Source organism: Fundulus heteroclitus, chromosome 8, assembly GCF_011125445.2.
Source record: "Fundulus heteroclitus isolate FHET01 chromosome 8, MU-UCD_Fhet_4.1, whole genome shotgun sequence".
NCBI lineage: Eukaryota > Metazoa > Chordata > Actinopteri > Cyprinodontiformes > Fundulidae > Fundulus > Fundulus heteroclitus.
The window spans coordinates 1,845,031-1,869,231 of NC_046368.1; the positions used below are offsets into that span (position 1 = coordinate 1,845,031).

General features: G+C 46.5%; 2 protein-coding genes across 3 annotated transcripts in view; both read left to right on the top strand.

Moving 5' to 3' along the window:
- Positions 1 to 1,578: 1,578 nt before the first annotated feature.
- Positions 1,579 to 19,441, top strand: pisd (phosphatidylserine decarboxylase). 2 transcript variants are annotated; one of them, XM_036139835.1, is made up of 9 exons: positions 1,579 to 1,713; positions 3,019 to 3,062; positions 3,143 to 3,279; positions 9,089 to 9,223; positions 9,303 to 9,404; positions 13,786 to 13,909; positions 13,993 to 14,139; positions 14,212 to 14,372; positions 18,840 to 19,441. In XM_036139835.1, exons 1-9 carry the CDS (start codon positions 1,664 to 1,666, stop codon positions 19,083 to 19,085), a joined length of 1,146 nt encoding a protein of 381 aa, XP_035995728.1. In that variant the 5' UTR covers positions 1,579 to 1,663; the 3' UTR covers positions 19,086 to 19,441. The 2 variants fall into 2 exon arrangements, with proteins under 2 accessions (XP_035995728.1, XP_035995729.1); XM_036139836.1 differs by lacking the exons at positions 1,579 to 1,713; positions 3,019 to 3,062; positions 3,143 to 3,279 and adding exons at positions 6,547 to 6,649; positions 8,155 to 8,299.
- The window catches only part of fer (fer (fps/fes related) tyrosine kinase), a 69,638-nt gene continuing 59,788 nt past the window's right edge, over positions 14,352 to 24,201 (top strand). The window contains exon 1 of the mRNA XM_036139834.1: positions 14,352 to 14,372. The gene's annotated coding sequence lies outside the window, so the exon portion shown is untranslated. The remainder of the gene's footprint in view (positions 14,373 to 24,201) is intronic.

The window sequence follows — 24,201 nt, forward strand, 5'->3', positions numbered from 1 at the left end:
CATAACAAAGAAGGGAACACTTAAACAACACAATGTAACTCCAGGTCAGTCACATGTCTGTGAACCCCCCCCCAAATAAAGGAGGTTCTCCAGATGGTGACCACAGACAGCTTCTTGGTTCCTCTGATGTTTTGGTCTCTGAACGCTGGTGGTGGTCTCTCTCTGGCAGCAGGAGGCGGAGTCTAACCCACACAGGTGGCTCAGGTGCTGCAGCTCATCCAGGATGGAGCATCAATGTGGCCAGAAGGTTTGCTGAGTCTGTCAGCGTCATGTCCAGAGCATGGAGGCGCTACCAGGAGACAGGCCAGTACATCAGGAGAAATGGAGGAGGCTGTAGGAGGACAACCACCCTGCAGCAGAACCGCTGCCTCTGCCTTTGAGCAAGGAGGACCAGGAGGAGCGCTGCCAGAGCTCTGCAGGAGGACCTCCATCCAGGAGGTCACATGTGTCTGCTCAGATGATCAGAAACAGACTCCATGAGGGAGGTATGAGGGACGTCCACAGGTGGAGGTCCTGCTTCCAGCCCCACACCCTGCAGGACGTTTACCAGAGAACACCAAGATGGCCGGTTCTCCTCTGGTAGCCTGAGACCTTCACAGGTGGAAGCACATGAGAGACATGACAGAGTCTGGAGACGCCGTGGAGAACGTTCTGCTGCTGCAGCGTCCTCCAGCAGGACCAGTCTGGGTCAGTGATGGTGGGGGGGGGGGGTGCAGCCTCCATGTGTCCCCAGAGGAAGTCTGACTGCCATCAGGGACAGAGAGGAGATCCTCAGACCCACTGAGACCATCTGCTGGTTCCTCCTAATGTAGACATGGCAAGGCACATTTATTTATGTAGCACAGTTCAGTACAGAGATGATGCAAAGTGCTTTACATGATTAAAATATAGGAAAATAAACAGAATAAAAGTAGGAATAAAATGTAGACACAAAATAGAACATGGAAAAATAGAAACTAAAAGCAAACATTAAAAACAATTGGACTACAAAGTGAACTAATTATGTTTCTGTACAACTATTTAACTAGAACAGTCAGTTAATCCTAAACAAATGTGTTTTTAATCTTGATTTAAAGGAACTCAGGCTTTCTCCACTTTTCCAGTTTTCTGGGAGTTTGTTCCAGATCAGTGGAGCATAGGAACTAAATGCTGCTTCTCCATGTCTGGTTCTGGTTCTGGTTCTGCAGATCAGGCTGGAGCCAGAAGACCTGAGTGGTCTGGAGGGTTGATGCCCTGATAACAAGTCTGTGATGGATTTAGGAGCTAATTCAGGGATTTATAGACTAACAGAAGGATTTTAAAGTCTATTCTCTGAGATCCAGGGAGCCAGACTTTGAGTCTCTGCAGACGGTCAGAATTTCAGGCTCGGTCTCCTGGTTCTGTTCAGCAGAAAAATCTCATCAACAAATGTTTTAAACCCAACAACAAGTTTTCAGTTTTTTATTGTGGATACCTGGCGGTGGTTCTGGCTGAGTCTGTGGGTTCTGGTGGGTTCTGGTGGGTTCTGGAGAGGCTTTTGGTTCCGCAGCTCCATGAATGTGGAGGTTCTGCAGAACCAACGCCCCCGCTGATGGCCGGTAGGGGGCAGCACCGCGCCTGCGCAGCGCCCTGCAGCAGAAGAAGTCTGACGTCACACCTGCTGACGTCACGTCCCCAGGAGACGATGGCGGCCGCAGTGAGGTTGCTAAGCGGAGCTTCGAGGTCCAGATGCAGGTAAACTCACCTGGAACACCTGAGCTCATTAAACACGCGCCGACGTCCCGCCACGGCGTTCTGTGACGTCACACAGGTAGAGAGCCGAAGGTTCGATTACAGGTTTAGCGGTCAAGTGACACCTGCAGCCCGGAAGTAAGGCTGCAGCGGAGGTTAATGAGGTAAACAGGCGGTCCGGTCAGGGCAGAGCTTCTCTGGTTCCGAGGAGTCCGCAGGTCCGTTTGGGATTCAGCAGAACCTCTGGCAGGAACTGGGTCAAAGGTTCGGAGGCTTCCAGCAGGACATAGAAGTCCGGATCAGTCCAGTTCAGCCCGAACTCTTCCCAGAGAACCGTTTTACCGTCCAGGTTCTTTTGGATCCGATGGAAAATGTTCTGATCATTTCAAGGGCTGCGAGTGAGGTTCGGTACCAGATCCAGCTGGAGGACACGCCTAATTATCTGGTTCTGTTTTATTCAACTGGACTAAAACCCAAAAGAGCCTAATTGGTTCCAGCGGTGCTCCAATAATGATCTGATGTGGATGTTCAGGTCAGAACCAGGGGGCGGTTCTGACCTCCTGTTCTGGCCCGGTCCAAACAGCATGAGAGTGGATTCAGTGAAACCCTCATAAACTGATGTCTGTTCCGGTTCTGTGACCCGGTGGAGCGCCTCCATGTCGTCGTTAACACAGGGCCAGAAGTTCTGGTGTTTTCTCCCTTCCTTACTGGGCCCGGTTCCCTGGACCCAGACGGAACACGCTTTGGACCCAGACGGGCCTGGTGTGGTACCAGAACATGAGCTGCTGCTGCCGTGTCAGAGTTCTGTGAGCACGCCCAGACCCGTGGTGGCAGAACCGCTCCAGTGTGGGCTGAGGTTCTGGTTGGTTCAGCCGGGAGAAGCCAGCTGACCTGCAGTGCTAAGCAACAAGTGGGGGAGGGGCTACACCGCCAGTCAATGGTCCAGTCAGAAGATTCCTGGTTCCCGCATAAGAGAACTTTAAATCGTCAACATTTGAGTGGTTCTGGAACCGTAGCTGATTTAAAGCAGAACTGTAGCCTGGTACCACGAGCCGGGCCGAGCCGGGCCGAGCCGGGCCGAGCCGGGCCGGGTCAGACCTGCAGCAGGAAAGCTTTTCTGACTCAGAGCATTTTAATATTTTTATGAATTAATTTTGTAATCAGTGATAAATCACTACCTGCAGGACAGCGTGAGCCCGTCCAGAACCAGAACCTGTGAACAGCAGGTTCAGCCCGTCCAGAACCAGAACCAGAACCTGTGAACAGCTGACCGTCTTCATGGCTCTTAATCAGCTTTTCGTCTTTCAGACTTTCCTCGCCGAGCTGCAGCCAGCACCGCAGCCTGAGCACAGGTGAGTCCCTGGACTCCCGCAGCAGGTAGACGATGATGTCATCAGGTCTGTCAACCAATCAGCTTCCTCTGCCTCTTCAGGTCTTCGCCTCCTGGCCCGTCCCCGGCCGTTTCCTCTGCTCATCGTCACTGGGGGCTGTTACCTTGGGTACCAGCAGTACAAGAGGCGGGGCCAACAGGATGAAGAGGCTGCACCCCACTTAGCCACGCCCACACAGGTAAGAAAAACACCTGCAGCGCAGCTACTCCACCTGAATGGACCATAATGAACCCTATCAACGAATCCTCCATCCACGTCTCTGACTCCGTCCAAGTTAGGAGCTAGGGGTTAGGAGATGGAAGCAGGAGATGGAAGCAGGAGTTAGGAGGTAGGAGATAGGAGCTAGGTAGGAGCTAGGGGTTAGGAGCTAGGAGGTAGGAGATGGAAGCAGGAGATGGAAGCAGGAGATAGGAGGTAGGAGGTAGGAGCAGTTATTAAGGGTATTCAGATCGAGCCTCTAAGTCTGTATGTGATTGAAGGTCCCTGGATGATGTCTGATCAGATTAGAGATAATAGTTTCACCATTATTTTTTCCCCTTGGAAGAAGAAAACATTTCACGCCCCAAAAAGAAAAAAAAAACCTCACTGTCCACGGCGACTGTAAATAGTCTGATTTGTCCATAAAATTCTTAGAAGACTTAAAAATATTGTGCTATACTTGTAATGCAAGCAGCTCTGCATAATGTTGTATCCTCGTTACCATTCAAGAAAACAACAAAAAGAAATTTAGATATTCTTACTGCAAAGAATAACTTTATTAACATTGTTTTTAGTATCTAAAAGAAAAAATTTAAAGAATATCAAAGTGCAATTTGCAAAATAAAACAAATAAACAAAATTTCCCTGTGACTTCATTCTTTCATGCTGACATATTTAGTAGATCCTCTCAGGCAGTTTTTCATGTCACCACATGAGCAATAAAGTCTTAGTTGCTGTCAGTTATTGAATTGTTTATCTTTGAGTTTCTCAGCTCTTCCTGAAGATGCTTGTGATTTTCACGTTAGGCGGCAGCATCATTGGACACAGAGAAAGTTTTTATTTTTGCACCACTTGCTCTGCTAGTGTGGAGCTTTCTGCGCGGAGCAGTTTGGCGCCACCTTATGTGATCGCTGAGAAGCTCGTGTGTCTCTGACGATGAGAGCGCCACACTGCCACCTGCTGTAGAGGATCTGCAATTACACTTTATTCTAGCACTTGTTCCCCGTGGTGAGACTCAACAAGGCAGCAGGTCTCGATCAAACGGATCTCTGGTTTTTAAAGTTAGCTGTTGGTTTCATTGCGCCACCCAAACGGACCTTTTTCATCTCTCCTTGGACACTGGGGGAGATGTTTGACCCCCATTCAAAGGGGGACCAGGCAGAATTATAAAAGTACAGACAAATATCAGAATTATCTGTACTGGCCGAGGTCCTGATGACCAACCAATGAACAACCAAAGGAATTTTTACCTGTAAATGTTGTTTGATCGGATTCAGTTCGGCTTTAGGAAAATGCTTGGTGCCCCACATCAGCGTTAAAAGTGGTTAATGATTTCATTGATTGTAACAGTAAGTGCCTTTGTGCAGCCATATTTATTAATTTATCAGCAGCGTTTGATAACAGGAGGTCGTAACGAGTTTGTCTGAACAAACTGTTGGTTTGACGGTTATTTAACCAGCAGGTCTCTATGGGTTTAAGTGGGAGGTTCCACAGGGGGCAGCACTGGGGCCCCGTCTGTTTATTATTTATAGAAATTATTGATATAAACTGTCTAATTGTTCATTTAAAAGTCCATCCATCCATCTTCTAACACGTCTATCCCTATTGGGGTGGTGAGGGGTGCTGGTGCCAATCTCCAGCTGTCAATGGGCGAGAGGTTCACCTGGACAGGTGGGCAGTCCAGCAGGGCAACACAGAGACAGACAGGACAACCAACCATTCTCACACCAGTTAACCTAACATGTTTCTGGACTGTGGGAGGAAGCTGGAGTACCCGGAGAGAACCCACGCATGCACAGGGAGAACATGCAGACTCCATGCAGAAAGACCCAGGGCTGGATTTGAACCCAGAACCTTCTTGCTGCGCCACTGTGCAGCCCTCATTTAAAAGTGTCTTATGAAATACTTCATTTTTATGTTAGGCGGAGAGTGACGCTTCTGGCGGCGCTGTCACTACCGGTAGAACGATCCGTACCTGAATAACTTCCGGTTCATTAGTTTAAACAGGACTCCATACTTTCCTACAACATACTATAATTCCCTTAATAACAACTATCATTCTCTGAACATCTAAGTTCAGAGAAAATCAAATATTCAAATCAATGTAACTTTTGCTCTGCGTGACGTGATCATTGCGTATACGCAGCGTCCATCGGAATGTGATTTAACCATTTTCTTCTGTATTTTTGTTATTGCCTTTAAATCATAAAATGTTCGCACAAAGAAACACCCACCCACAATAAGATAAAAGAAAGTAAGAAAAACTAAAAATTGCCTTCCTGGAAGTTATTCTGTTCGTGCAAATGAGCCAGCGGTACGTATCGGATCGTGTCGAGCGCTTTTAATCAACTACAGTCGGCTTCAAATGTTTTAAAGTTTGACTTTTATTAGCTGAAGCTTGTTGTAATGCAGGTAAATGTAAGGTGATGAAAATGGAAAAGGTCTGCCAGTATAAATGTTGAGGAATTTCTCAGTTTTATTCTTGATCAGATGATTTTCTACATGTTTATTATGGAAATAAATGCTGTGAGGTTTCTGCTCCGTCTGCAGGGACCTAAACGTCCTGCTGTCCATGAATGTTTGTAGAGTTGCTCTTAAAGATCTCTGGAGAGAATATTCCCCTTTAACCGAGGAATGTTTGACTCTTTCTGTGATGATGTAGATGTTCTGCTCTGGTTGTCATGCACTGGAGCACTCTGGGTAAATACATCCCAGCAGGACTTTATTGATCACGGTGATTATGATCAGAAAACCATCCGATGAACCGACCAGTTAGCAGCCGGTCGCTCTGCAGCCATCTGAGCACGTGCAGAACTGTAACAGAAGAGAATTAACCAATCGTGTGAAGCTGAGTCTGTGACATCACACAGGTGAAGGAGCTTGCTCTGATTGGTTGTCTGGGTGAAAGTTGAAGGTGATGTCTCAGTGACCAGTCACATGGTCCTGCCTCCTCTCCTTACAGCTGCCCTGCCTCCTGATTGGTCCGTGACCAGGAAGTCCGGTGTGATTGGTGGATCGGTAACCAGGCAGTGCAGCGGCAGGCTGTGATTGGACTGCTTGCATCTGATGATTGATCGCTGTGTTTATTGATCATCACAGCGATGACTCAGCAGTCTGAGGGGCCGATCGTGGTCACTGATCCGGATCTTTCCATCAGCCGCCGTCTCCTGGACTCTGACCTGTCTGCTATTTATAGACTGGAGCGTGGCGGTGTGGGCGGGGCCTGTGTGCATTAACACTTTGCCGTCTGTCCCCTCCTCCCATTCTGCTGCTGCTGCTGCTGTTGTCACCATGTGTCGTCGACCCGCTCAGCTCCCGGCGCCGTCCTCGGCGCGCGGCGCACGTTCATGGTGAGGTTTTTCTGCCCGCCTCGGCAGGACCGCAGCCCCCTGCGGCAGGTGAGGCGGCGGCAGGGCGAGAGCCAGCGAGACGCAGGGGGAGGAGGAGGAGGGAGAGGGGTGAGGACCAGAGCTGCTGGACGCTTCAGGTGGGAGAGCAGAGATGAAGAACAGGAGCTGATTGGCTCTCAGATTCACATTCTTACCTGTGATGTCTCAGGTCGACCCCGGGGGGGGGGGGGCAGTCTGAAGTCCAGCCTCAGCTTCAGTGGTCCTACAGAACCGGCTGGTGGAGTTCAGGCTGCAGACTGAGGTCCAGATGCACTGAACCTGTAGTCAGTTCTTTTCTGCTCCACTCAAACAGATGAAGGTGGTTTTAATCTGACCCGGGAGTCAGGCTGAAGCTCCATGCATAACGAGACCAGAGCCGGTCAGTGTAGCCTGAAAAGATTGACATGATGAGTGTTTTTGCCTGAAGATGCAATCAGTTTGATGTCAGGAGACGTTAGAACAGAGAGAGCTGTGACCAGAATCTGGGACGAGACACTGGATCTGACAGAGAGACAAGGATTAGTTGAGATAAAGACCAGATTAGAGCAGATTACAGGCGTGGCTGCCTTGGAAACAGCATTTGATCCTCTGAAAGCCTGCTAACCCAGTTGCTAACGCATCTGCTAACCCAGTTACTAACATAGCTGCTAACGCATCTGCTAACCCAGTTGCTAACATAGCTGCTAACCCAGCTGCTAACCCAGTTGCTAACCCAGCTGCTAACCCAGTTGCTAACCCAGCTGCTAACCCAGTTGCTAACGCATCTGCTAACCCAGCTGCTAACCCAGTTGCTAACCTAGTTGCTAACCCATCTGCTAACGCATCTGCTAACCCATCTGCTAACCCAGTTGCTAACCCAGCTGCTAACGCATCTGCTAACCCAGTTGCTAACCCAGTTACTAACGCATCTGCTAACGCATCTGCTAACGCAGCTGCTAACGCATCTGCTAACCCAGCTGCTAACCCAGTTGCTAACCCAGCTGCTAACGCATCTGCTAACCCAGCTGCTAACCCAGTTGCTAACCCAGTTGCTAACCCAGCTGCTAACCCAGCTGCTAACCCAGTTGCTAACCCAGCTGCTAACCCAGTTGCTAACCCAGTTGCTAACCCAGCTGCTAACACAGTTGCTAACCCAGTTAACGGTCGTGAAACTTTCAGGTCAGTCTGGTTTAAACTGTCAACCTTCAGGACCAGGACTTAGCAGGCCTCAGATGGGGACTACTGAGACAACCAGCTTTCTAGTTAACTAGTTAGTCAGTCGGTTAGTTAATTAACTAGACTGTTTCCTGCTCTACTGTCTGGCTCCTCCCTGCTCTGTAGTTTCAGCCGTCTGATAAATGACTCCGCCTCCTCCCGCTTGCAGCACCTTGACGCCCCGCCCAGCGCACACCTGGTTCTGATTAGCTTAGTTGTCATCTTCAGTTTGTCTTCATCCTCTTCCTTTATGCTCCGCCCCTTCATGTCAGGCTCCGGGTTCCTCGTTTGGCTCTGCGTCACCGTCTGAGCGCGCTCAGTAATGGCGTCTGTCGCCCCGCCCCCTGGCATCGCCGGCCAATTGCTTTCCTCGGCTTCATCCTGTCTGTCAATGCCCTGCGGCCGCTGGCCAATCGGGTAAGAGCCGCTGTGAGAGGGCTTCTGATTGGATGAAAAGAAAGCAGGAGATGGGTGACTATATTTGTACATCCTGCAGTTTTTCTCTGGTTTTATGGTGCGTTCCTTTTTCCTCGGAGGTCGGGACAAGCGAGCCGCAGGTTATGTCATGTTCGTCTTTTTTGGGTTTCAGTTTCCCTCCATCAGACGGTAGGAAAAAACATGGCCGCTGGCTCTGTTGTTGAAACAATGACAATAACGCTGTTCTATGCGGTTTTCTGAGCGGATAAACAGTTGAAATGTCCCGTCTGATGAACACTGAAAGGCAGCACCTGTTCCACTGACTAAATGTTACATAAATAGACCTGCTTTAAAATTTGAGGTTTTACTCATTGTTGCTGCGAGTAGCAGCCATCATGAATACAGAAGTCAGGCCCGTGTTCTGCTGCACCGACTTTCAGACTCGAAAAACCGACTTTAAGGCCGTTCCTGTTAAATGTTCAGATCCGGAGGTCAAGAATCCCGACTGCCGAGGACAAATGGGACGCACCGTTACATCCTGCTTCCTCCTGCTGTCTGTTCCTCTGTGATCAATAACTGAGGTAATCAGTCACTGCAGACTGATTGGTTTAACGGCCAGAACCAGAACCTCTGACCCAAAAAAATCTCAGTGAGAGCAATCAGAGCCTTACTGAGACCAACTGACCGCTGATGATGGCAGAACTGATTTCTCTGATTTGAATCTTCCGCTCTGTTGCCTCTGAAAAAACGTAGAAAAATTAAAGCTGTAGTTCCTGTTTCCTCCTGCAGGTGGCGCTGTACCGCACCTTCCCGACCCGCCTCGTCTCTCGGGCCTGGGGCCGTCTGAACGGCTTGGACCTTCCCACCTGGCTCCGTAAACCCATCTACTCCTTGTACATCTGGACATTTGGCGTCAACATGCAGGTCTGGAGCAGAAGCAGAAACAGACTGATGCTGCTTCCTGTTTGTTTCTAACTGCGTCATTCCTCTGCATGTCCACCAGGAGGCAGCGGTGGAGGATTTACATCATTATAAAAATCTGGGGGAATTTTTCCGTCGACGTCTGAAACCTGCAGTCCGACCAGTTTGTGCTGCTTCCTGCCTGGTAAGCTCCTCCCACTGCACTGAAACTGGGAAGCAGGTTTGGGTTAGCTTTGACTTTAGTTTGGGCGGTTTAGTTATTTAAACTTTTCTTTTTCCGAGGTGGAAACCTGACTGGAAAACGTCAAAGCGGCCGGTCGTTGTTAAGAAGGTGTTTAATTGTTGAAACTCAGCTTTTTCTATAATCTGCTGATAAAGGAGGTTTGAGATGGGCCTGAAGTTCTGGAGGAGAAGTTTGTCTAAATTGTTCTTTTTCAGCAGTGGTTTGATAATTGCTGTTTTTAGGGACTGGAGGAAAACTCCTGACAGAAGGGACGTGTTTATTATCTGAGTCAGATCAGACGCTATGACAGGCAGAACGTTCTTAAAGAAAATTTTAATTGGTGACACATCTGAACAACCTGGACTTAATGAGCTTAACGACGAACCCGGTGAAGGAAACCGCTCTAATAGAGTCTCCCAGTTTTTTTTTGTAAGACAGATTAGAAAGACAGATTTCCCCCACATTCATTAATTACAGCTTTACCCATTTAAGATCGAACTCGAGGATATAAGCGGAGAGTGCAAGTGATTTTGTCTATACTGCCTTTCTGGTACTTTCTTTTACAGACTATGACCAACTTAGTTGTAAACGATAACAAAAATGAACAGAATTGAACAATAATGGGGATTGCACCACCTGGAGCAATAAAAACCACAATAGGGCCAGACACATAATTTACAAGAACAATCAAGTGAAGTCGGATCTAATTGGTTTTACATACTCAGTCCATTTGGTCCAGATCTTGTAAATGTTTTCTTTGTCAACTTGAAGGGAAAGAGATTTTTTCCATAACATAAATCTGGTAAACAATTTCAATCCATTCACTGATAGAGGGTGGATCTGGTTTTAGCCGTTTCCTTCTGATGGCCTTCTTTCTGGCTGCCACTAGTGTAGCCAGCAGATTTTTGTCTTTATTGGTCCATGTGTCCAAATGTAAGTTGCCCATTGAATATATTTTCAATATGTTTGTGGAACTCTTCCCAATACGGTTTTATTACCTGGCGGTCCCAGAAAACGTGGAAGTGGTCGGCTCCTCCTGTTGCTTTCATATCGTCTCTGAATGAGTGCAACAAAAAACATCGTACAATGTTTCTCCAGCAGAACTCCCGCCATGTGTCTGATCGGGTCGAGACCCACTGCAGATTATTACCTTCATTTTCTCTTTATGTATTCTGTATTCTCATGGTTAGACAGCTGTATGGCATTATATAATTTGCAAATTAACATCACATCATCTGAAGGCTCTTTCCAAAGTCAGACTCCATCAGAACCTCCAGGTTGGTGAGAAAGTTTCCTCTCTAAGGAAACCCAGCAGGTTGCATCAAGTCTCTCCAAGCAGCATTCACTCCTCCTGAAAGAGCGTAGAGCCACAGTGGACAGTCGTCTGCATTGTTGATGGCTTTGCAGCAATCCCTCATACTGAGCATGCATGAAGCGACAGTGGAGAGGAAAACTCCCCTTTAACAGGGAGGAGAACCTCCAGCAGAACCAGAACCAGGCTCAGTGTGAACGCTCATCTGCCTCGACCCACTGGGGCTTAGAGAAGACAGAGCAGAGACACAGAAAGCTCAGAAGCTCACATTGACCCAGGAGTACTTTCTATGTTAGAGAAGACAGAGCAGAGACACAGAAAGCACAGAAGCTCACATTGACCCAGGAGTACTTTCTATGGTAGAGAAGACAGAGCAGAGACACAGAAAGCTCAGAAGCTCACATTGACCCAGGAGTACTTTCTATGGTAGAGAAGACAGAGCAGAGACACAGAAAGCACAGAAGCTCACATTGACCCAGGAGTACTTTCTATGGTAGAGAAGACAGAGCAGAGACACAGAAAGCACAGAAGCTCACATTGACCCAGGAGTACTTTCTATGTTAGAGAAGACAGAGCAGAGACACAGAAAGCACAGAAGCTCACATTGACCCAGGAGTGCTTTCTATGTTAGAGAAGAAAGAGCAGAGAGAGAGAAAGCACAGAAGCTCACATTGACCCAGGAGTACTTTCTATGGTAGAGAAGACAGAGCAGAGACACAGAAAGCACAGAAGCTCACATTGACCCAGGAGTACTTTCTATGTTAGAGAAGACAGAGCAGAGACACAGAAAGCTCAGAAGCTCACATTGACCCAGGAGTACTTTCTATGTTAGAGAAGACAGAGCAGAGACACAGAAAGCACAGAAGCTCACATTGACCCAGGAGTACTTTCTATGGTAGAGAAGACAGAGCAGAGACACAGAAAGCTCAGAAGCTCACATTGACCCAGGAGTACTTTCTATGGTAGAGAAGACAGAGCAGAGACACAGGAAGCACAGAAGCTCACATTGACCCAGGAGTACTTTCTATGGTAGAGAAGACAGAGCAGAGACACAGAAAGCACAGAAGCTCACATTGACCCAGGAGTACTTTCTATGTTAGAGAAGACAGAGCAGAGACACAGAAAGCACAGAAGCTCACATTGACCCAGGAGTGCTTTCTATGTTAGAGAAGAAAGAGCAGAGAGAGAGAAAGCACAGAAGCTCACATTGACCCAGGAGTACTTTCTATGGTAGAGAAGACAGAGCAGAGACACAGAAAGCACAGAAGCTCACATTGACCCAGGAGTACTTTCTATGGTAGAGAAGACAGAGCAGAGACACAGAAAGCACAGAAGCTCACATTGACCCAGGAGTACTTTCTATGTTAGAGAAGACAGAGCAGAGAGAGAGAAAGCACAGAAGCTCACATTGACCCAGGAGTACTTTCTATGGTAGAGAAGACAGAGCAGAGACACAGAAAGCTCAGAAGCTCACACTGACCCAGGAATACTTTCTATGTTAGAGAAGACAGAGCAGAGACACAGAAAGCTCAGAAGCTCACACTGACCCAGGAATACTTTCTATGTTAGAGAAGAAAGAGCAGAGAGAGAGAAAGCACAGAAGCTCACATTGACCCAGGAGTACTTTCTATGGTAGAGAAGACAGAGCAGAGACACAGAAAGCACAGAAGCTCACATTGACCCAGGAGTACTTTCTATGTTAGAGAAGACAGAGCAGAGACACAGAAAGCACAGAAGCTCACATTGACCCAGGAGTACTTTCTATGTTAGAGAAGACAGAGCAGAGACACAGAAACCTCAGAAGCTCACATTGACCCAGGAGTACTTTCTATGTTAGAGAAGACAGAGCAGAGACACAGAAAGCTCAGACGCTCACATTGACCCAGGAGTACTTTCTATGTTAGATGGTAATAGAGGATGATCTGCCTCCCCTGATGATGTCACAGCTAACAGAACACCAGACCAGGTGTACCTTCTATGAAGAGAAAAATGAGAGAGAACAAAAAGTTAAAAGCTGAAATAACAACAAGTCTGTTATGGCGTCCTCTGCTGTTCTTCCTGTAATTTCTAATCACTAAGTAGGGTTTTTATGGCCATTCCTTTTATTGTCGTGTATGATGGTGAACAACTGGGCTGCATGATAGTATTCCTGTAAACAGGGAAGGCCCATTCCACCCTTTCCTTTTTTTAGTTGCAGAGTTCTAAACTTAATTCTGGCCTTTTTACCCTGCCACAAATAGCTCGTTATTAATGTGTCCCATTCTAAGAACTGTTTAGGTGGGATTCTGTCTGGTAGACATGGAAATAATACAGCAACTGTGGAAGAACGTTCATCCTGATGGATTCTATCCGGGAGCTTAAACCTAAAAAGGGAAAAACCTTCCATCTACATAAATCTGATTTTAGACTCTCACACTTTTACCGCTGCAGCTGCTTAGCGTGTCGTTATGCCTCCATTTGAAGAGAAGTACAACCGGATCTTGGACCCGGATGCAGAACCGGATCCTGTCCTGGAGTGTAGAACCAATCTTGGATGATAAAACTGGTCTTAGGTTGGGATATACAGCAGGCCTTGTACCTGAATGTAGAACGGGCTTTTACCGTTCTGGTTCTGTGACTTGGACTGGGACGTAGATCTAGGTTCTGGGACGTAGATCTAGGTTCTGGGACGTAGATCTAGGTTCTGGGACGTAGATCCGCGTTCTGGGACATAGATCCGGGTTCTGGGACGTAGATCTAGGTTCTGGGACGTAGATCCGCGTTCTGGGACGTAGATCCGCGTTCTGGGACATAGATCCGGGTTCTAGGACATAGATCCGGGTTCTGGGACGTAGATCCAGGTTCTGGGACATAGATCCAGGTTCTGGGACATAGATCCAGGTTCTGGGACGTAATGTGGGACAGGTTCATGACGTCTCAGGGTGTAGAGGACGTCTTGGAGCGGCTGAGATGAAGGCGTGTAGCAGAACTTGGGCGTGTCGGTCTGGACTCAGTGGGTCACCTGGTTCTGTTGTGGTGCTTCGGTTCCAGACATCTCCAGCTGACGGGAAGATCCTTCATTTTGGGCGAGTGAAGAACTCTGAGGTGGAACAGGTGAAGGGGGTTACCTACAGTCTGGAGAGCTTCCTGGGTCCACAGACGAGCCGCGGCTCAGGTAAGGCCACCTCTGACCCGTCAGAACTTTGCCGTTTGGGTTCTGAGCTGCTGGATGGAACGTGTGTTGGTTCTGTGTTTCAGACCCGTCCTCGTCGTCCTTCCAGGAGCACCTTCTGTCGTCTCCTGACACCGAGCTGTTCCACGTGGTGGTCTACCTGGCTCCAGGTGACTACCACTGCTTCCACTCCCCAACCGACTGGAAGGTGGAGCTGCGCCGTCATTTCCCAGGTGAGCGCCGACGCCTCACCTTTCTCCTTCTTCGCTTTCCTCCTCCTCACTCTGTGACTCTGTCCTCGTTAGGCTCGTTAATGTCAGTCAACCCAGGTGTGGCCCGCTGGGTCAAAGAGCTGTTCTGCCTTAACGAGAGGGTGGTGCTGAGCGGCCAATGGCAGCACGGCTTCTTCTCCCTGACGGCGGTGGGCGCCACCAACGTGGGCTCCATCAGGGTCTACTTCGACCAGGTGAGTCCAGTCCGTCTGCAGCTTCAGTGTTCCTGATGTTCTCCTGGTGTTCTCCTGGTGTTCTCCTGGTGTTCTCCTGGTGTTCTGCTGATGTTCTCCTGATGTTCTCCTGATGTTCTCCTGGTTTTCTCCTGGTTTTCTCCTGATGTTCTGCTGGTGTTCTGCTGATGTTCTCCTGATGTTCTCCTGGTGTTCTCCTGGTGTTCTCCTGGTGTTCTCCTGGTGTTCTGCTGATGTTCTCCTGATGTTCTCCTGGTTTTCTCCTGGTTTTCTCCTGATGTTCTGCTGGTGTTCTGCTGATGTTCTCCTGATGTTCTCCTGGTGTTCTGCTGATGTTCTCCTGATGTTCTCCTGGTGTTCTGCTGATGTTCTGCTGATGTTCTCTTGGTGTTATCCTGGTGTTCTGCTGATGTTCTCTTGGTGTTCTCCTGGTGTTCTCCTGGTGTTCTGCTGGTGTTCTCCTGGTGTTCTGCTGATGTTCTCCTGGTGTTCTGCTGATGTTCTCCTGATGTTCTGATGATGTTCTCCTGGTGTTCTGCTGATGTTCTCCTGGTGTTCTGCTGATGTTCTCCTGGTTTTCTCCTGATGTTCTCCTGATGTTCTCCTGGTGTTCTGCTGATGTTCTGCTGATGTTCTCTTGGTGTTATCCTGGTGTTCTGCTGATGTTCTCTTGGTGTTCTCCTGGTGTTCTCCTGGTGTTCTGCTGGTGTTCTCCTGGTGTTCTGCTGATGTTCTCCTGGTTTTCTCCTGGTGTTCTCCTGATGTTCTGCTGATGTTCTCCTGGTTTCCTCCTGATGTTCTCCTGGTGTTCTGCTGATGTTCTGCTGATGTTCTCCTGGTGTTCTGCTGGTGTTCTCCTGGTGTTCTGCTGATGTTCTCCTGGTTTTCTCCTGATGTTCTCCTGGTGTTCTCCTGATGTTCTGCTGATGTTCTCCTGGTGTTCTCCTGATGTTCTCCTGATGTTCTCCTGGTTTCCTCCTGGTGTTCTGCTGATGTTCTGCTGGTGTTCTGCTGATGTTCTCCTGGTTTCCTCCTGATGTTCTGCTGATGTTCTCCTGATGTTCTGATGATGTTCTCCTGGTGTTCTGCTGATGTTCTCCTGGTGTTCTGCTGATGTTCTCCTGGTTTTCTCCTGATGTTCTCCTGGTGTTCTCCTGGTGTTCTCCTGATGTTCTGCTGATGTTCTGCTGAGCATCCTGTCAGTCTGAGCGTTGGGAACTGAAGTACCTGCGGGTCCAGGTGTGAGTCCGGGCCGTCTGGCTGACGCTCGGCTCCTCCTCTTTAGTTTTCTGTGTTTACCTGAATCCGTGGGATCATGTTCCTGCGCAGGTTGACCCTGAGGCCTTGTTGGTATGTTTCTGGTGCTGTCTCAGTAGAACCCTCAGTAGGGTTCTAGCTGACGTTGCTGCTGACCCAACTCATCCACGTTATTCAGACTTCTGCCTTCAGGCGGCGCTACAGAGCGCTGATGGCTAAACGAGCCGACTCAGAACCAGGTTCTGACCCAGACCGGGTCTCTGTGATTTAGGTTCTGTTTCAACCAACCCTCCATCTATAGTAAAACACGGTTCTACACTAAATAGAAACCGGAGGACTCACAGCGCCCTTTGCTTCCTTCATAGATCTTTACTGAGGCCCATTTTGGTCCATAAATGGTTTCTGTTTAATCTGGGATTGGATAAATTCACCTTTGACCTCTTGGATATAAAGTCCGTCATCAGAAATAACCGAGTCTGAAAACTGAGACCCAGATCTCTTCCCTGTTGTTGTTAATTTTTACTTTTATTGTTTTGGACCCATTATTCCATTTTGATGCTGAACTGATAACTTACAACTGATGCTGGCAGTCATAAAAAAGCTGTAAGACTCCATTGTTGGGGCGACCAGCTCCAGGTGAGTCTACAGGTGAGACTCCAGGTGAGTCTCCAGGTGAGTCTCCAGGTGAGTCTACAGGTGAGTCTCCAGGTGACTCTAAGGTCTAAGGAGGTCTACAAAGCTGGAACTCCTCACTACTGCAGACATTTAGAACTGAGAAAGCTTCCTGGATGGAAGAGAAACGTCTTCAGCTTCAGAATAAAAGTCCAGTTGTTTTATTTTTAAAAATTTTTTGGTTAAAATAGTGAAGGACAGATTTTGAGAAATCAATTAAAGTTTTAAGATCTTTTTTGAAAAATGATGCAGCTCTGACGCAACACATAAGGAACAAGAATAGAGTTTGTTCTTAGATACCCTCCAAATAAAAACCACTTCAGAATGAATGAGTGTAAAACTTGCTAGAACTAAGGAGGAAGTATCTACAGCACTAAATCACTTGAAATCAAGTAAAGCCCCAGAATTTCATAAAAAATGTAAAGATGGCTTCTTCCTAACATCTGTCCTCCCTGTCCAACATCTGGACCTCATGGTCCTCAGCAGTGTCTCCTTAGTTCTGGAGAGGACCTCTGAGTCTGGCTGCTGGTCCTCCTGCTGCTCCAGACCTTCATAGTTTCTCTGGTGGACTCTGAGCTGCTTTGGACCACAGACACAACGCCGCTCAGCTGAGGATGTTCTGTCTGCAGGAAGAACCCGGTTCTGTCTCAGAGTTATTAGGTTAGACATTTACTGGCATGTTGTGATCCTGAGCTTCTCAGAACCTCCTGACACTTTCAGGAAAATGTCTGTCTGGTGTCTCCTGTGTTGTTTTCCAGCTTCGTGGCTGACTTGACAAACGTCCATTGTGGGTAACCACAGTGCTGCAGCCAGTGGTGTAGTATATATTCTCACTTCTCCAGGGACCACTGCACCACAGGTTAGCCGTGAGTTCCTGACCTGCTCCCTGTTGGTTCTCCTTCGTGGCAGAGGGAACCTTCTCCACCTGTAACTCAGACTTCTGACAGCAGCTCCAGTGGCTGATGGGAATCAGCTGAAAGTCTCCAGCTGAGTGCTAACGTACTGTAGCATCATCTACGCGTCTAAAGCAGAGAGTTGGGGGAGTCCCCTGTAAGCACTGAGGGCCCCGCTCTCCACCTCCTCCAGGTACACATTGGCCTTAATGGGGGACCCTGGGGAGCCCAGAGTTCACCGTGTTTCTGTCAGTAAACGCTGTCTCTGAATATGTGGATGGAGACAGAGGTCCACCGGGCCTAACCTGGTCAGGTGTGGAGAGTTTCAGGTAACGCTGCTGATGGATCTGAGCGGCTAACCCTTCTTTGTGTATTTCTGGAAGTCCATGCAGGCGATGGATCGCTTTCTAGTAGTTATTTCTTTTCTTTCTGTAGTTACTGGACCCTTACAGGGAGTGGTAGGTGTTTCTGTCAGTAGAAGCATCAGTTCTCACAGTAACCAGCTGCTCTGAGGCTTTGTCTGCTGGCCTGCTGCTGGTCACCGCCTTTGCTGAGCGACGGTACGGCCATTACTTCCTGTGGCGTGATGTTTGAGGTGGACATTAGTGCACTAGACCTTTATCTGAAGTCCTTCTGCCATGTTGTTATTTCTGATTCAGTGGCAGTTCTGTTATTTAGGGGTTATCTCTGTTTGATTTTCAGCCCCTGGTTCTGGGTGCTATTACCTGCGTTCTCACCATGTTCCTCTTTCTGTACCCAGCAGTAGCAGAGGTGACGCTGGTTTTCACCAGGAGAGACGGAGATTTACGCTGTGGCCTTTCTTTGCTCTTAGTGTCAGAGCTCAGCCTTCTCCATCGGCTCTGGTAGACACGGTTGTTGAGGTTTTTTCTGATGCCAAAGATCCTGAAATGAAGCTAAACTTAGCTCAATAAACTGCAGAAAGCTTTATTTCCATAATGTCTTTTAAATACAGAATCTCCAGATCCCTTCGGTCCGGTTTTTCTTCACCACCACTTTTATTCTGCCTTGCTGTTATTATTAACTTTGCTTTCCCTTCATCTCCTCTTCAGGTTCACAAGAGTTTTAAATGCTGCTTCTTAAACATAATAGAAAACATAATTTAATTTAGTTTATTCTCTGGGGATTTAGACTTTATTCCCATTGATTGTGGTTCTGTTCCCTGTTTGCTGGAAGATCTTATTTAGTCAGAAAAGCCGATTTGCTCCCAGACACACTGAGCAGATTGTAGAGCAACGACCTGCTGGTTGTCTCCGCCGCTGCAGCAGCTATAATTATTGCTTTTACAGATTTATTTTATTTATTTATTTTTTATTAATTTTATTATTATTATTATTATTATTATTATTATTATTATTTATTTTATTAACAGTGTCCTCTCTGGCAATAAGAATTGTTGTCTTAATGCCAAAAAGAGCTCAACAGATTTTACTTTTACAAGTGGAGCAATACGGCTTTTGCCATAGCGCTCCTCTTGATTTATGCATATCAATAGTTGTATTATGATTAATAATACAGTTTTATGGCTCTCCTGTGTTACAGTGCATATAAATAAAGATTGATCGAGAGCGCCCCCTAGCTGCTGTCAATTAACCTATTGTCGGTTTGTCTTTGTTTCCCTCCTCAGGAGCTGCGGACAAACACTCCTCGCTACAGCCAAGGCTCATTCCATGATCGAAGCTATGTTGCTGTGGGCAACCAGGTGAAATCAGCTACAGGTGAAGGGGGTGTGGCTTTGCACAAAGGAGAGCCTGTTGGGGAGTTTAACCTGGGCTCCACCATCGTTCTGCTGTTCGAGGCTCCCAGAGACTTCAGCTTCAGCCTGCAGCCTGGACAGCGAATCAGAATGGGGGAGGGCCTCGGCAGCCTTTGATTGGCTAAACGTTTCAGGGGGTGTGGTCTGCAGTGCAATCTGGGAGGTCTTTAATTACCTGCAGACACTGAGGGCGGAGCATTGTGGAGGACATAGGAAAAGACTTAACCTGTACTCAAACTCCCAGGATGCTTTGTGCCAAAGCTTTCTCTTTCTGTGCTTCGGATCCACGGCGCCACCAAATGGCCAAAGTTTTAACTCAGAGACCTTCAGTTGCCTCGTCATCGGTTTGAAGCAGCTCATTGGTAGAAAGCACGGTGACATCATCAGTGATCTTCTGATTGATTGGCTGAAAGCTGCAAACTTTGTTTACTTTTGTAAATTATATCAGTGTAAAAAATAAATTTCTACTTCCAGCTGCTTTGTCTTTGAATCCTTTAAATCTCTGAAAAAGAACAGATTGAATTAATTTCAGACTTTATTTAACACACAAAATAAATGTGTTAAAACATCAGAACCAGGCGAGTTTCCAGAATCTGCTGTCAGCAGAATAACTGATCCGCTCTAACAGAGTTCACAGGACCTTATGCAGACTCACAGGAAACAGAGTAGAACAACAAAGTCGATCATTGAACTGTGACCTAAGGTGTCCTGGTGCCAAGAGCACATATGGACACCCTTATGCTTGAACATGGTGTTTGTGATGGACAATCCATGATGAGCACAGAAGTCCAACAACAAAACACCACTCGAGTTCAGATCAGGTGGGCCATTCCTCCCAACCACGCCCCTCCAGGTCCCACTGTCATTGCCCACGTGAGCGTTGAAGTCCCCCAGCAAAACGAGGGAGTCCCCAGGAGGGGCACTCTCCAGTACCCCTTCCAAGGACTCCAAAACGGGTGGGTAATCTGAACTGCTGTTTGGCGCATAAGCACAAACAACAGTCAGAACCCGTCCCCCCACACGAATGCGGAGGGAGGCCACCCTCTCGTTCACCGGGGAGAACCCCAACGTGCAGGCACCGAGATGGGGGGCAACAAGTATGCCCACCCCAGCTCGGCGCCTCTCACCATGGGCAACTCCAGAGTGGAAGAATGTCCAGCCCCTCTCAAGGAGACTGGTTCCGGAGCCAGAGCGGTGCGTTGAGGTGAGTCCGACTATCTCTAGTCGGAACCTCTCAACCTCGCGCACAAGCTCAGGCTCCTTCCCCACCAGAGAGGTGACATTCCACGTCCCAAGAGCCAGCTTCTGCAGCCGAGGATCGGAACGCCAAGGTCCCCGCCCTCCACTGCTACCCGTTGCACAACGCACCCAACCCCTTTGTTTCCTGTCTTTAATTACTGGACAAGATGATTAATCCAGGTGTGTGTGGCTGGTTACTAAAGTCAGACACACCTGGATTAATCAGTCTGTCCAGTAATGGAAACAAAGGAGCTGCTGAGGTTCAGGAAGAGGTGGAGCTGTGCTTAGAGCCTGTTTGGGGTGAGAAAATGTGTTGTGGTGATGTGAGGTGAAAAGGTGTTAAACAAGTTAAAAAAGCACAGACTTGGAAATCCTCCTGACATGAATGCCAGTGACTGTGTGTAGTGCAGCATGAACATGTATAAACTTACATAAAGTGTGTATAACTACATTATGTGTATGGTAGTAGTTGATGTGTGAGTATATTGTTTGCTCCTATAAGATGAGTTAACTCCGGTCAGTGAGTCGCTAACATGAGATCATCTCTGGTTTCTTCAAGGCCTTCTGTCTCTGAAGAGCCATCAGCCACGGTATCCAGAGGTCTGGATAAAATAAGAGGAGAAGAGGAAATTTGTGCAGAACTGACATTTTTAAAACACAAGAAAAAAATACAACTAAACTGCCTCTTCTTTCTGCCACAGCTAGAGAAGTGCAGTGAAACTCTGAAAGAGGATATATCCTCAGACAACTCAAACCTGAGTATATAGTCACTCTGTTTTACATAGTATACTTCACACACTACATTACTCAATAAGTTAGTTTATCACTCAAATCATGTCAACACTTCACATCACTTGAACTTTATTAAATCTCTAAGTAAATTTTTCTCCCTTCTCATCAGTCGTTCTTTCCATCAGTGTTCCTATTTTCCTCCACTCTCATTTAACCTCCTATCCTCTTCCTCTCTCCTCTTGTATCAATCTTGTATTATTCTAAAACAGACATTATATAATTAAAATCACCTCCAAAAACATTAAAATGTACAACATGAAAACTTCCTATTATTATTATTATTATTATTATTATTATTATTATTATTATTATTATTATTATTATTATTATTATCATCTAATCTGATTAAATACTAAAAATGCTAATTACCACAATATTAGGAGCTAAAAGCATAAACAACATAATAAATGAACATTAAACAGGCGGTTATCTCTTCCTCCATCGTTCTCAGATCAAGCAGATCTTGTTCTCCTGGTACTGACTCCTATTTTTTCATGAGGAACTTTCATAAATCCAAACTGAGCAGTAGAAAACCTAAACCTAAACCTGGAAGTCTATGCTCATAAATCACAACCATAAATCAGCAAAACAACTTATAATAACTCTACTTATAACTAACTATCTGAAAACTAAAGGTCACCAATCAGTTCTAAAACATCTTTAGATGAACCCTTGTTGATCCCTGGAGAACCAACGTACCAGATTAGCGCCTTACAAAGAGTTTTCTATCATTCTGTTACATTTTATCTGAGTGTATTTTACTGATGCGAGCAGCAACTCGTGGTTTTGTCTCACTTTTTATTGATTATTTTTTAACCTGGACAAACCAAACATTTATCACAGGATCAGTTTGATCCAAATAAAATTAATCGATTAACACACTTACCATAACTCAGCATCTCCCCATCAGTTGCCACCAGTTGACGACTTTTCACTTCTTCTTCTTCTGTTTTAAAAGTGGTGCGCTCTTCTTCTTCTTCGTGATTTAATGGGTGCTGACATCCAAAGGGATCGTTACCGCCATCTAGTGGTGCGCTCTGATCCTCATCTTTATATTATCAGCAGCGCAGCCAGCTACCGTAACGCATGTTTCTGCGTGCAACAGCTCTATCGTAATAACAGTCTACACGCAACTTTTTCCCCCCTCGGTAAAATCGGGGACGTCTGGTCACCCTAACCGACATAGCTCCCATTAGCATTTTGAAACCATGCCATTGCTGATGTGACTCGTGTCTTCATGATCATAACAAATGTTATCTCCACAAGGGTTTTATACACTGATGGGATGTTGATATTTGTGTTATCCGGTGCACTCATTACGACTAAAATAAAGCCAAAGTTTTTTAAAGTTAGAGCCGAATGTCTATTAGCCTAATGCTATTAGCTTTCTCGGATATACGACTACGGTTCGTTTCGAGCATAAGATTTGTTTCATTTGCTCCACCATCGTTAGATAGTGCTATGAACGTTATTGCCGCATTAATTATAAAGGTCGATTTCAAGTTTTTTTTTTTGTATAACTTTAGAAGTAACCAATTTTAGCGACCGATCGCTACAGTGACCCCTAGCTTCCCGGAGGTATAATCGCATTAATAAAATCGAGCGTTCTAGAAGTTACTGATGTTTACTGAGAAAATCATTCTTTAAAATCTTATTTCATTAAATAATGTTTTGTTTAACTCAGGATTTGCATTGTGAATGGGTTGAGCATCAGCGACCTGGAGGACGGCCTCGCCTCGCTAACAAATAAGGAAACAAAAGAACAAAAGAAAATCCAGGAGCTCTCTTTGAAGGGGAACGAGCTTGAAAATGACTCCCGAAGATCCAATCTAAGATTTGTGGGACTTCCCGAGAAAACATTACAAGGGGACATCGCGACTTTTCTGCAGACCTGGCTGATGGAGATCCTTGGGCGAGACGTATTTCCTACACCCCCCCCCCCCCACCCCAATCATTGAACACGCCCACAGGCTGCAAGGCCAGAACGCTCCAGGCGGCCCGCCATGCGTGATCATCATAAAATTTCTAAACTATCAAGATAAGATGAGGGTGATGAATGCGGCCCGTCTGTAAGGAAAGGTGATGTAAAAAAAAAAGAAAAAAAAAAAGGAAAGGTGATGTAAAAAAAAAAAAGGAAAGGTGATGTACAACGGCTGTCATGTGATGATCTTCCCTGATCTATCCACGGAGGTGGTGAAGCAACGGAAACAATACGACCAGGAGAAACAGCAACTCTGTAATCTGAACATAAACTTTGGTCTGATATTTTCAGCAAAGATGAGGATTTTCCAGCGCGGTAGTCGTTTCCTCTTCCACACACCATCAGATGTAGAGAAATTTATACGGAAGACAAAACAACAAACTGACGGGTGACCACACTTATACGCTAGACGGCGTCAGCAAAGTTAAATAAGGTTCAATAATCCATTTGATCGGTGATCCGGGATTTTACGCATTTCATCTAAATCCTCCCTTGTAGCGGTGGGACATAATTTCTAGATATTACGGTTGGGGTTTGCAGTTCAAGGTGGTGGTGGTGTGAGTTCTTTATAGTAGACGGTTCTTTTTTTCTGCTCCTGTTTCTTCGGATCAGTTACATAGCCAAGTCACAGCATAAAGAGGAAAGGGAATCTGAGATTGCCACTTGTGGGAAATCTCAGGAAAGTTTTTTGCGTTAGTAAATGTTCAGTGTTCTCAAGGTGCAATGTTCTTCAAGTTGTCACTCGCAAATTCCTACAGTTGAGACAAAAAACAGAAAATACTGATATATGGAGATTAAGTAAATGAGTGCTGAATCCGTTGTTGATGTGATCTCCTGGAACGTTAGAGGCCTGAGGAAATTGATCAAACTCAAAAGAGTTTTGAATAGACTTAAACAATACCATCCTAAAGTGGTTTTTATTCAAGAAACTCACTTGCTTAAAAATGAAACTGCACGACTAAGAAGAAGATGGCCAGGCCAGGTTTTTTCAAGCTCCTTTTCTATACAGGCTAGTGGGGGGGGGGGGGGGGGGGTAATTCTTATTCATAAATCTTTACCTATTTGTATAAAAAAGACTATCATGGATCCTGCTGGGAGATTCCTAATAATTCAAGTGTCACTGATGAACCAAAGCTTAATTTTGGTTAACCTGTATGGTCCTAATATAGATGACCCTGATTTCTACATAATTTGTTTCTCACGATTACAACCCTTCACAGT